We start from the raw sequence: 13,515 nt of genomic DNA on the forward strand, positions 1-13,515 counted from the left end.
TTCTCATTTTCCCTCTCCTCAACCTCACTAGCTCTCACAGGCTCCCAGTTTCATGTATTCAGTGTGTAGTCTTCCCACTCATTCTATCTTTCAATATATGTTCTGAAAAATATATAGGAAGTTGGTTATGTGATTTTAAAATTTCAAGTACATAGTGCAGTATTGTCCCTCATAGTGGGAATGTTGCTTTTACATCCGACTCAATATGCTTATCAGCTTTCACACATACCAGTCGCCCTTTTCACAAATCATAGTGTCACCAAGCCCCATGGGAGTTTCCAGTCCACCCAGTGAAGTAGGGCTGGTATTACTAACCCTGGAGTCTGAATTTAGGAAACAAAGTCTCAAGAGGCCAAAGGCTGGCAGCCAGGTTTCCAGGCTCCCAAACACAGGTTCTTTCCCTAGGATCCTGCCCTACAGTTCAACGGGGCACAACCCCTGCCATGTGCAAGGCCTCTCGAGTGTGCACCTTAGCAGCGACAAGGGCGGGCGCTGACTCCACCGCGCAGAGGGCGGGGGCCGGCAGGCGCTCGAGCTGGCCTGGACGTGGTCAAGGAAGTCACGGGTGGGTCCGAGACGGAGGGCCTCGGGAGTGCAGGCGGCGAGGCCAAGTGTGGGCGCCTGGGAGCGGAGCCCCCGGGGGCGCCCGAGCTCCGCGGCTCAGGTTACCTGCGGCGGTGGGCGGGGCGGGCTTCCCGTCTGCGCCGGCCCCTAGCCTCCCGGGCAGCAGAGCCGGGAAGTGGGACAGGGAGCGAAGTAGGCGGAGACTGCCCAGGCTCCAGCCCGGCCGGGCTCCGTGGCGAGGGGCTGTATGGAGCTGCCGGCGCGGGTCTGTGGGCTGTGGGCGCTGCTGCTGGGCGCCGGCGTCGGCGCCGCGCCCCCAGGTGAGTGAGCTCGGAGCCGGGCGATGGCCAAAGGGCTGGGGTCGCGGCGAAAGGCCAGCGAGAGAGGACACCGCGGGGCCAAGGGGCACAAAGAGGGTGGGCGTTGCGGGCTGTCCTCGCCACCCTCTACGCTCGGCCACCAGAGCCTTTAGGGCTGGGTCTCTGAGCCTGGCGCTCGCGCCCTACTCAAGAGAGGGGACCCAGGAGTGGCGGGGTTTTCCCGGGCGCGACGAGGGTGGTGGAGTGGGAGGAAGAAGGCATAGTGTCCCACTTCCCTTGCACGGTCGGGAAGAGCCTAGAAGCTGGGGCCCGAGAGCGGACCGAAATAGGCCGATGGCTTTGACTGTGAACCCAAGAGACGAGGGACTAGCTGGGCTGGCGACCCAGGGTTGAGAGAACCCAAAACTTCCCGGGCACTTTGCCCAGAGCCCTGCTGCTCAACACTGTCCAAGTGTAATTCTTGGTGTGGGCATGAAGGGAAGCTCTGGAAGATCTAAGTCTCTATATTAAAAGGACTTGAGGACCACGGCCTTCTCTAGTGTACACCAAATCCATTAGGAAACACGGAGCAGCATCCGGGCAGATGTCCCTCTTTAGTAAACTTTATATTTTGGAATAATCATAGAGGTATAGAAAGGTTGCAAAGATTAATCAGAAAGTTCCTCTATCCCCTTCACCCTTACGTGGCCGCTTTTAATTAATCAACCCTACAGGATTGCTGCAAAAATTGAGGGTGAATGATTTCCTCACGGGTTGTTCTTGGCATGGGTGACCCATTAAACATTTTGGGTAACAATGGTATCTCCAAATTTTATAGGTTTTATTATCACATTGAAACGGACACCAACAAGTTGCTTATTGCATTTTTATCAGTATGTTTTAAAACCAGAGTTGAACTGTTAATTAGGAAATCTTAATGTCATCTGTTGATTTAGTCAACAAAATATATGTCATTTGTTCTGTGCCAGGCAGGATTCTAGGGGCTAAGAATGCTACAGTGAGCAAACAGACTAAGTCCCCTTACTGTGGAGCTAATATGCTCCTGGCAGAGTCAGAGACAGGGGAAAAATACTAAGATGTGAGACGGAGACGGTACCGAGTTCTACAGAGAGAAACCGATGGAACAAGTTTGCCATTATAAATGGGATGGAATGGAAATACTTCACTGAGTGTTGCTGTTGTTTTTTTTTTTTTTAGTCTGGGGATGGAATCCAGGGCCTCAAACATGCTAGGCAAATGATCTTCCACTGAGTTACACCCCCAGCCTTCAAGTGTCTGCGTTGAACCAGGCTCTGAAGGTTGCTTTAGGAATATGCTATATATTTAGGTCTCCAAAGTCCCTCTATTGAATTAGGGACACCTGATTTCCATAAGCATATAGGGAAACTGCAGTCCAGAGAAGGGAAGGGAGTTGTCTAAGGTCACCCACCTCATTAGTCTCCTGATATTCACAGTGTGACTCCCACACTCCCCTCCTACAGATTCCCTCTCTTACACACCTGAATCAACAGCAGGCCTTCTAGGCGATCCTGGCAGTCCCCACTTAGTTTTGTCACAATGGCTTGATGATAACTTGGTTACTTAGGATATAGAAACTTTCTTTCCATTATATATTTTGATAGAATAGCACTGAAGTATGATAGGAAGGAATTTAATAACTCCAGTCACCAGTCTTGGGTTTTAGTGGTTTCGATATTTACCAGCTGTGAGCTCCTGGGTTAGTCATCTCCCTCCCTTATACTACAATTTTCTCATCAGTGAAATTAGCTTGAAATCCCTAAATTCTAATCCGGCTATGACCCTCTGAGTGTTTGAAAATGATTAGGTTACCGGCTTTGTTTATAGTCTGTTTGCTCAATAGTCCACATTGTGACATTTCTTAATAACAGCTAACATTTATATAGTGTTTACTTTATGCCAGCAGTTTTCTAAAGGCTTCACTTCTATTTTATTTAATCTTTTCTGTTGTTTGGGTTAGGTTTTTGGATTGAAACAGCATCTTAGTATATAGACTAGGCTGGCTTGAATTTGCAGTATAGTCCAGGGTGGCCTTGAACTTTTCATCCTCTTGCCTTAGCCTGCCAAGTGCTGGGATTACAGGAGTGTGCCACATCCTGCTCTTTCATTTAATCTTACAAACAGCATAAACCAGTGGTGGCAAACCTATGACAGGCATACTGCAGCGGGCTGTCTCTATCATTGAAAGCTCTAGAAGGTTTGCCATCACTGGCCTAAGCTGCAGGTGCTGTCATTGGTTACATTTTGGATAGGAGAAAGCTGAGGCACTGTGAGGCTAAGATCCTGGCTTGGATAAAGTGGGAGAGCAAGGCTTCCAACTTCAGCAGCTTGATTTCAGAGGCCATGCCTTTAACCAAAGTGAAGGAAGTCCTTGGTGACAGAGCAGTTGGGTGGCTCCCAGGATAGCAGGGCAGGACTGGTTGGAACCCATGAAAGTGTATGCACTCTATTTGTTAAACAAATGATCGCATATTGGAGACTGGCTTTATAATGGCCGGACTGTATAGTCCAAACAGTAAATACTACAGGTGTTCAGGAGAGAGGGAACCCAGGATAGGTTGTTTCACAAAAGAGGTATGACTTGAGCTTGACCTTCAAGACGGGTGGAATTTGAGTAGGTAGAGAAGTTATTCCTAGTAGGGGGAGGACAGCAGGAGCAGAGACCCAGATGTAAGGGTGAGAGTGCTCCTTTGTGGTCAGTAAGGAGCTTGACTTGGCAGAAAAGCCTTGTTTACCCTTGAAGGCCCCCAGCAGGCTGTAGCTGAAGGGAAATGATGCTGGAGGAGAAGCAAGCTGGAGGACCTGACTGGGAAGAAGAACCATTGGTGGGCAAAGCACCACAAGAATTGGAGCTGCAGGTCTCCAGCATCATGATGTGCTTTCTATGCCTCCTGTCCAGGTTCATGTCTTAGTGGCATCTGCCCTCCTTGTGGGGCTCCACACTGCACATCAGTGAGAGGGAGGTGATTAGAAAAGACGTTGCAAAACTGCAGAGACAGGAGTTGATGACTGAGTGAATGTGGGGAAAGGAGATGGATGACTCATATATGACTCTGAGTATTTTCTCAACTTTTCCCGAAATGTGTATGCCTCTGCCAGCTCCTGTGAATATAAGAGAGAACAAAAGCTACAAGCTAGCAGATGCCTTGTACGTCTTCCATATAACTATCAACATTCACAATTCCTCTCTTGAACACCCATAGTATGTTTGGACTACACAGTCTGGCCAAAAATAGTGATTGTATTACTCCTCATTCGTGTAGGATGCAGTGCTAGATGGCTACGCAAGCTCATTTAGTCATTTAGGGTTTGCAGTTTAGCTAGGGGAGACCCATGGGTCCCTTCCTCCTTCTTACTTCCCTTTCTGAAATCAGTGATAAGCCCTTAAGAAATTCTTGAAAACAAATGCCTGAGGGAGGCAGAGGGATACTTGTCTATCTCAAAGGCAAGGGGTGCGTAACAGTTTCATAGAAAACCAAAGCAACAGCAACAGTTTACAACCGTTTTGTTTCAGAAAAAGAAAACAATTGACACACAGCGTTTGCTCTGTGCACACACTGTTCTAAGCACTTTGCCTTTATTAATTCGTTTAATGCTCGTAATAACCTTTTGCAACAGGTTACTTATCCTCATATTATAGGTGAGAAAACTAAGGAATAGAGTGGTTAAATAACTTGCTAGCTAGTAAATAACACAGCTGAGATATAAACTCATACTCTGGCTCCAGTCTGTTCTAAATACTGCACTATCCTGAAATTAAACATGAAGGGCTGTTAGAGACATTTACAGGAAGTATAGTCACCACTTGTTTACATGTATTTCTGTGCATACACACAATTCACAACTCTTCATATATATTTAAACATATGGAGATTATATTTTAAGGGGTTTTTTTTGTACCAGGTATCAAACTCACGACCTTGTGCTTGCTAGGCAGGCATTGTGCTGTTGAGCTATATTCTCAGACTATATTTTAAGTTTTAGAGTATATATTTTTTACTTGTAGCAAAGTACAGACGGTTCTCAACTTAATTATGATCTTAATTACAATTTTTCAGCTTTACTACGGTGTCAAAAACAATACACATTAACAGAAACTATAGTTTAAATTTTGAATTTTGATCTTTTCAATAAATTATATGAACTAGTCAACATTTTGGCTGTGGAAGTTAATGTAAGTTTTTTATTGAGCATGTTCAAGCTATAACGTTCAGCAGGTTGGGTATCGTACACATACTTCTTTTTTCTTTTTCTTTTTAAAGGTTGGAGTCCCAGTATGTTGCCAAGGCTGGCATTAAACTCCTGGGCTCAAGTGATCCTCCTGCCCCAATCTTTTGAGTTAGCTGGCACTGTAGGTGTGAACCAACATGCCCACCTAAAAATATAGTTTTGACTTTAAAATTTTTCAAATTATGATGAATTTATTGAGACATAACCCCATTGTTAATTGAGGAATAGCTAACAACACAAAATTTATCAATCCAAATATTTATAAGTATACAGTTCAGTGCTGCATTTATAATGTTTGCCAATCATCACCACCATCCATTTCCATAACTCTTTTCATCTCATCAAAACTGTGGGTCTATATTCATTAAATACTAATTTCTCATCCTCAATTCCCCTGTTAACTACCAGTTTACTTTCTGTTTCTGTAATTGGACTATTCTAAGTATTTCATATAAGTGGAATTATGCAGCATTTGTCTTTTTTACAATTGGCTTATTTCACTTAACGAAGGCAAACGCCCCCTAATTTATTCTGTTTTGTAGTATGTTAGAATTTCCTTTTTTGTTACAATACTGAAGAATATGCCATTGCGCATATATATATATATATATATATATATATATATATATATCCTTATCCTTTTATCTGCCACTGGACACTTGGGTTTGAGCACCTAGCTTATTTTATTTTTTGACAGTTGGTATCTCATAATTTTGATTGGCATTTTCCCTAAGTATTAGTGATATGAAGCATTTTCATGTACTTTCTGGCCATTTACATATCTTCATTGACAAAATGTTCATTGAAGTTCTATGTCTATTTTTGAGTTGGGCTGTTTCTTTGTTGTTGAGTTTTAAGAGCTCTCTATATATCCTAGATGTTAATACCTTAGCAGATACATAATTGAAAAATGTTTTCTCCCATTTTATAGTTGCCTTTTTACTATGTTGACATTGTCACTTGATAAACAGATTTAATGTTTTTCACAAATTTCCTCTTGGCAATTTTTTCTTTTGTTGACTGTGCCTTTAGTGTCATATTAAGAGATCAATGCTGAATCCATTGATATGAAGTTTTGTCTTATGTTTCTAGAGTTTTAGACCTTACATTTACGTTTTTGTTCCACTGTGAGTTCACTTTTGTACTTGATGTTAGGTGAATATCCACCTTCCTTCTTTTTTTTTTTTGCCCCACCTTCCTTCTTTTACATATTGAGATACAGTTTTCCCAGAACCATTTGTTGAGAAGACCATACTTTCTCCATTGAAAGTCTTGGCATCTTAATCATCATTACCTCCTATATGTGATTATTTTTGTCGAAAGTTCTTTATTGTGTTGCAAGGATTTTTTTTTGCCTGTCTGCCTTCATGCTAATGCCACACTGCTTTGATTATTGTAGCTTTGTAGGAATTGTTGAAATTAGGAACTGTGAGTTCTCCAGATTTGTTCTTCCTTTTCAAAGTTGTTTTGTCTTTTCAGGATCTCTTGAGAGTCCATGTGCCTTTTAATATTGTTTTTTATATTTCTAAAAAAATGTCATTGGAAGCTTGATAAGGATTGCACTGAAACTGTACATAAATTTGCACAAAATTAACATCTTAACCACTTATTTGTCTGATTGAAATGACACCTGCCAGAGTGATGGTTAGAATAGTTAGTACAAAAACAAATGAACAGCCTAAGTAACATGCAAGGTAATCTATTAAGTGATTAATAATATTAAGTCTTCTTATACAGGAACATGAGCGATATTTCCATTTATTGATGTCTTTAATTTCTTTCATGAATATTTTTTAGTTTTCATTTTACATGTGTTTGACCTCGGTTAAATTAACTATTAAATATTTTATTCATTCTGATGTGATTGAAAATTGAATTGTTTTTGCAATTTCCTTTATGGAGTGATCAGAAATAGGACTGATTTTCATGTTGATTTTATATCCAGACACATTATAAAATTCATTTATTTTTTTCTAACAGTTTTTGTGGAACTTTTAAGCTTTTATACATAAAATCGTATCATCTTCAAACAAAAATAACTTTGCTACTTTTCCAACAAGATGCCTTTTATTTTTCCTTCTTGTCTAATTGCCATGGTTAGAAGTTCCAGTAATATGCTGAACAGAAAAACGGGTGTTTGTTAGGTAAATGGTGAGGGCCAGTAAAGAACACAATGAGCCTGAAATTGGAGGTTCTGGATGGGACCTCCTAGAATAACTCCAAAGGAAGTCTGAGCTATTTATTGAGCTGGATCTTTTATGGATAGAGTTGAGGAATTAGTGGGACAGGTTTAGCAGGGTAACACGAAGGGAGATCATGAGATTAGGGGAGCAAGAGTGGCTGAGTATGTGGCTGTGGCAGTGGGTGGGCATTGTGACCTAGCAGAACGAACATTGTTCCCCAGCATGGGTTGGGGTTGGAAGGGGTTGAGAGTGAAGGGACTACAGCATGTAGGAATGGTTTTTGGAGTTCAGGAACTCAGATGTGATAATGGGAGAGGAGGACAGACCTATCAAAGTCCTTGTCGTGTTCCTAATTTCAGACAGAAAGTTTTCTGTTATAGTTTAGATCTAAAATTTCCTTCCAGGTCTCCTGTGTGTAGAAGGTGATTGGATTATGGGGTTGCTATACTCATCAGTGGATTCATCTATTGATGAGTTTATAGCTGAATATGCTGTTAGGAGGCGGGGCATGGCTGAAGGTGGGTCACTGGGAGGATGACCTGGAAGAGTATACAGTATTATTGTCCCTGGCTCCTCTATTTCTCTATTTGCTTCCTGTTATGGATTGAAAAGCTTTGCTGTACCCAGGCCTTCCATCATGCCATTTCTGGCTTGGAGCCTGCCAGCCATGGACTGAACACACTGGAAATGGTGAGAAAAGCCTTTCCTCTTTTAAGTCATTCCAGTGACAGGAAAGTAACATACACTTTCAGTTTTTCAACATTGAGTGTAATGTTTTCCATGAGTAAAAATTTCATCTACAACTCTTATTATTTTAAAGTAGTTTCCTTATATTCCTAGTTTGTTGAGTATTTTTTGGTCATGAATGGTCACTGAATTTTTATTTTTAGTTTATTTTACAGTGCTGGAGGTCAAGCTCAGAATCTCTTTTATGCCACACATGTACCTTATCACTGAGCTACACACTCAGCCCCTGTTGTTGAATCTTGTCAAATGTTTCCTCTGCATCAGTTAAGATGGTTGCGTGGGTTTTCTACCTTCATTCTGTTTATGTGGTCTGTTACACTGATTAATTTTGCATGTCAAATTATCCTTCTAGGAATAAATATCACTTGATCATGGTGCATAATCCTTTTGCTATATTCCAAAATTTACCTTGCCAGTATTTTGTTGAGAATTTGTGTTTTGCTTCATAAAAGATATAGATCTATAGGGGTTTTTTGTAATTGTCTTTGTCTGACTTTGGCATCAAGCAGTGATGGTCTCATAGTTAGGAAGTGTTCTTTCTTCTTCATGTTTTTTTGAAATATTTGAGAAGTTATGCTATTCCTTGAATATATGATAGTATTTACTTATGATACCATCAGGTGCAAGGCTTTTTTTTTGTGGGGAGGTTTTGTTACTGATTCAATCCTTACTATGTATAGATATTCAGATTTTATACTTCTTTGTATTTAGTTTGTGTTTTAGAAGTTGGTTCATCTCATCTAGATTATCTGGACTGTTAATGTGCAGTTGATCATAGTACTTTCTTATAATTTGTATATATTATTGACTTTTGAAACTTGCATTGAGCTACATTCCCAGACATTTTCATTTTTATTTTTTTAAATTTTGAGGTAGGGTATTGTTAAGTCACTAAATTTTCCAGGCTAAGTTTAAGGCTACAGTCTTCTGCCTTAACCCTCCTTGATTACTGGGATTATAGGTATATGCCATTACACCCAGCTCCTTTATTTGTTATAATCAGTAGCAAATACTCATTTTATTTTATGACTTTAGTAATTTCCATCTTCTCTTTTTCCCTTAGTCCATCTGGCTAAGGGTTTGTCAGTTTTGTTGACCTTTTAAAAAGCCCTTTCATTTTCATTGAGTTTTCTATATTTATCTGCTCATTTTGTCTCTGTTCTAATCTTCATTTCCTTCCCTCTCATAACTTTGGATTTGATTTGATAGAATACTGCAACTGTACTACTTAAGCAATTGGTAATGATTTAATTTACTACTTTGGAAAATTTGGGAGATGATGATGATGATGATGATGATAATGATGATGATGATGATGATGACTGTACTGAGAATCAAACTCAGGACCTTGGGCTTGCAAAACAGCCACTGAGCTATATCCTTGGCCTGGGGGGATTTTTTAAGAAATGGATTCATTCAACTGTTTATTCACTATAATACTAGAGAGTGAACCCAGGGCCTTCAAACTGAGCTACATATCCTGTGCCGGTTTTTACTTTTTTATTTTTAGGGTTTTGCAAAGTCATTAAATTCATCACTATTGGCTCAAACTCACTAATCTTTTGCTTCAGCCTCTTGGATTGCTGGACATACAGGCATACATTGACTTACAGAAAAGTTACAAAGATAGAGCAGAGTGCCTTTATACTCCCACCCAGTTTCTGGAGTATGATGACTTTCATAGTCCTGGTCTTAGATGTTCTCAGGAACATGTAGTTTATCATCTTTGCCTTTCTTCTTGAGATTAACCAAAGCTCCAGCTCCAACTGCTTGCTGTCAGGCCTCAGGGGAACAACAAGGACTGCTAAATCTCTTTTGTGGTGCTTCTTTGGAGAAGCTCTATTTTAAAAATTACCAGATCATGTTAGCACAATTAAAGATGAATTTCTTGGCATCAGGTACCTACTGTTGTGCCATAAGGCTTCCCCCAAAATGAGTTTCTTAAACTCACTCACAGAATTACTGAGATTGCACTGTCTGTATTGAGATGTGGATTCGAAGGGTAGGGATCCCCAAATTCCTGGAGAATACCAAATAGGCTATGCTATATTTAATAATATGCACTATTCGATGTTCATAGCATAGTAAGGATAGTTGGCCCTCCTCGTCTATAGGTTTGTCATCCCAGAGTCCTGCATCTGGGAGCCAATCTACAGCAGATGAAAAATATTTGCAGAAACATGTACTGAACATGTGCAGATTCTCTTTTTCTAATACAGTATATACATTGTATTATATATTATAAATAATCCAGAGATGGTTTAAAGCGTCTGGGAGGCTATGTGTATGTTATGGGCAAGTGCTACACCATGGAAGGGACTTGAGTGTCCACAGAGTTTGGTATCCATAGTGTTCTGTAGTGATCACCCATGGATCCTAAGGGAAGACATAGCCAAAAATATGACTTTGAAGCCACATTTTCCAGGTTACAGTCCTAGCTCTGTCACTTACCAACTATGCGATATCGGAAAAGGAACTTAACATCCGTGTCTTAGTTACCTCATCTTTCACATAAGCTCATAGTACTTTCTAATTCAAAGGATGTAAGGAGAATTAAATGGATTAATATGTTTATTTGCAACAGTTCCTGCCTCAGTAAACTTTAGATATTGTTAATATAGCTATTATGTATTCCTAGAATGTGTGAGAATAGAATAACTGAACCATTAAAAATACTAGATATTATTGATAAATGTATTACTTGTGCTTGATTTGAACAGAAACTCAGCCACCAGTGACGAATTTGAGTGTCTCTGTTGAAAACCTTTGCACAGTAATATGGACATGGAATCCTCCTGAGGGAGCCAGCCCAAATTGTAGCCTAAGATATTTTAGTCATTTTGATGACCAGCAGGAGAAGGTAAGTTTTCATGGACATATTGTATGGATGGAGTAAAGTGAACAACAGTATAAATTGGAGCCAGGAATGAGCCAAGTTTAATCATACTTCAGATTGTAGATTTTATTTCGAGTTGTATTCACATTTCAGTTGGGAAAAAATTGTAGAAACAGCTATGGACAAAATGGATCATTTAACAATATTTTCTAATTATTTAATGATTAATATAATTGAGATTGCTCTAATAGGAAATACTAGATATCTTTAGCTATTAGACATTCAGGAAATAATTACTTTTGCTTTTGTTAACATTTGTTCCTGTGTTCTTTTCTGTAGCTATATCTTGTATCTATAGAATTTCCAATTTTATAGGGAATTTCCACATTTACCATCTTGCTGATCACATAGATACTTAAGCAATACTATGTGGTCCAAAAGTAAATGGCTATATGAAAAATGAAAAAGTCAGGAGTTGGTGGCAAGCGAGTTCCTGACACCTAAAGAAAAATAAAGGAAACTTTAAACTTTAAACTTTTCCAGGCAGATGTAATCAACTGATTTAAGTAAACTTTTGTTAACAAGATTGGCTAATTTGAGGTTCTCGATGATGTTATTTAACTGTCTCATATATTTTTAGCACATTTCAGTGTATGAGTGCATGGGGAGCGCTGGTGGAGGAGTGTTTGGGATTGATCCATGATTTTAAGGAGGCAGCTGAGGAGTTGTTACTGATAACAGTAGTTTGGATAAGTCAATTGTGAAATCACTTTCAAGCAGCTTTGGTGGCAGGAAAAATCAAAAGTAGGTTTCACTTAGTACACTGTTTTTAACTGGCTTAGTGGCTAGAGTAAGTGATGTTGCTTCTCTGAGCCCTAAGTGTATTCATGTGCAAAATGTGGGTCCCTCACTTCCCTGGCTTGCTGGCATAGAAAATAATGAATGTGAATAATGAATGTGAAAGTTTAGTCCTAAGGATAGAACTGGGATCTTCCTCTGGAAGGAAATTTGCTGCTCTGCTTTCCTCTCTTCTTCCCGCTTCAGAGTTAATTATGGCTTAAGTATTAAGTGATAAAAAATTGAAACTTATTTGAAGTATTTGAATTTTAAAGTAAGTCGTCTGGTAGGCTAGAAGCTTGTGATACTTTTGTCAGTGACACTGAACTTCCCCTTCACGTACTGTTGGAATCATTTTGTTCTTAAAGAAGGACCTGAGTCATTTGGTCTTACTGCTGACATTTGGTAGTTTAGCCTTGAAATATTTGTAAAAAATCTTGTAAGTCTCTTTGACTGTAAGCTGCATAGTCACTTAAGTATTGGGCAAGTCACTTAACCTCTCTTAGTCTTGATTTCCTTGTTTTGAAATTCTGTGTGTGGGGGGGGTGGTACCTACTACAGAGAACTGGTATGTGCATTAAAGGAGAAGAGGCTTGTCATGCATGTGACACAAGCTATTATCATGGGTTGAAATGCATCAGATTGGGAGTATTTTAGGACAAAATGATTGTAGAAGGTTCCTGTCAATACTACTGTTGTGATAAATACAGAACACTTCTTTCGATCCTGTCTGAACATTTTTAAATTTTCTATTTGGCCAGTAAAAATTAGTGACAAGAGTAATTTTACTCTCCTCTTACTGTCCTTTAGGTATAACACAGGCAGAATTTGGAGTGTGTATATAGCCCTGAAATCTATTGAAGCAGTAGTTATATACTTTAGGAAGCTTATGCAAGTAAGATAAGGTTTGAGTTGCTGAATTATCCAGGCTGGGCTTGAACTTTTAATCCTCCTGCCTCAGTCTCTCAGTCTGGGGTTATAGGCAATGTACACCATCCTTGGATATAGACGATTTTTTTTTTTATTTTGTAGGTAGTGAAATACAACAGGACAAGACAGAACAAAGCCAATTGAGACAGTGTAGTGAAATTGGTACAGAACTTCAGCAGGTTACCAGGATAACAGCAATAGGTATCACAGTACATCTCGTTATCATCACATTAGTTGTTCTTTCAATCACATATAGCAAAATAAACTTAGAACTTATCAAAACAGAATATTGAATAGAACAGTACCATTAATCAGAATAAAGCAAAACAGTAGTAAAATTATTTGCCTTCAAAAAGATGTAGAAGAAATCGTCCTTATTTGCTATATTGCATATGGTCAACCTCCCAAGTGATGATCAAGTCTCTGGTTCCCATTTGCTAAAGTGGGGAGGGGAAGTGGGATGTTTGACTCTCAAGCCATGCACCAGTAGGCTCACTATTGCTTAGCAAGGCAGGCTGATTGCTTGTTCTGCTAGCGCCCTAAGTTCCAATATGGTGTGGATCTCAGGAGATGCTTGTGGTTCTCCCCCTGGGGCTTGCGCAGCCTATATAGATGATTTTTAAAATGGAAAGGATTATTATTTTTGGCTTCCCTCTACCACTGTTTTATTAATGTCTAATAGTTCCCTGGTACGGAAAGTAGAAGGATCTGGCATCACATTTTAGCTATCTTTCATCACCAGGAGATAGGCATGTTCCATTGAGTAAATTAATCAGAAAGTCCTTCAGGCCAGTCATCCAGAGAGGCAGAAGCTGAAGCTATCAAGGAATTCTGGATTTGAGAAAAGTGC

General features: G+C 39.9%; 1 protein-coding gene across 1 annotated transcript in view; it reads left to right on the forward strand.

Annotated features, from left to right (window-relative positions):
- Positions 1-579: 579 nt before the first annotated feature.
- Il13ra1 (interleukin 13 receptor subunit alpha 1) overlaps positions 580-13,515 on the forward strand; it is a 51,139-nt gene continuing 38,203 nt past the window's right edge. Inside the window, exons 1-2 of the mRNA XM_003467596.4 lie at positions 580-884; positions 10,783-10,922. Of these exons, the coding sequence (XP_003467644.1) occupies positions 812-884; positions 10,783-10,922 (213 nt within the window). The 5' untranslated portion in view covers positions 580-811. The remainder of the gene's footprint in view (positions 885-10,782; positions 10,923-13,515) is intronic.

This window comes from Cavia porcellus, unplaced genomic scaffold, assembly GCF_034190915.1.
Source record: "Cavia porcellus strain 051 isolate PalLab524CR breed Dunkin Hartley unplaced genomic scaffold, mCavPor4.1 scaffold_3, whole genome shotgun sequence".
NCBI classification, from domain to species: domain Eukaryota; kingdom Metazoa; phylum Chordata; class Mammalia; order Rodentia; family Caviidae; genus Cavia; species Cavia porcellus.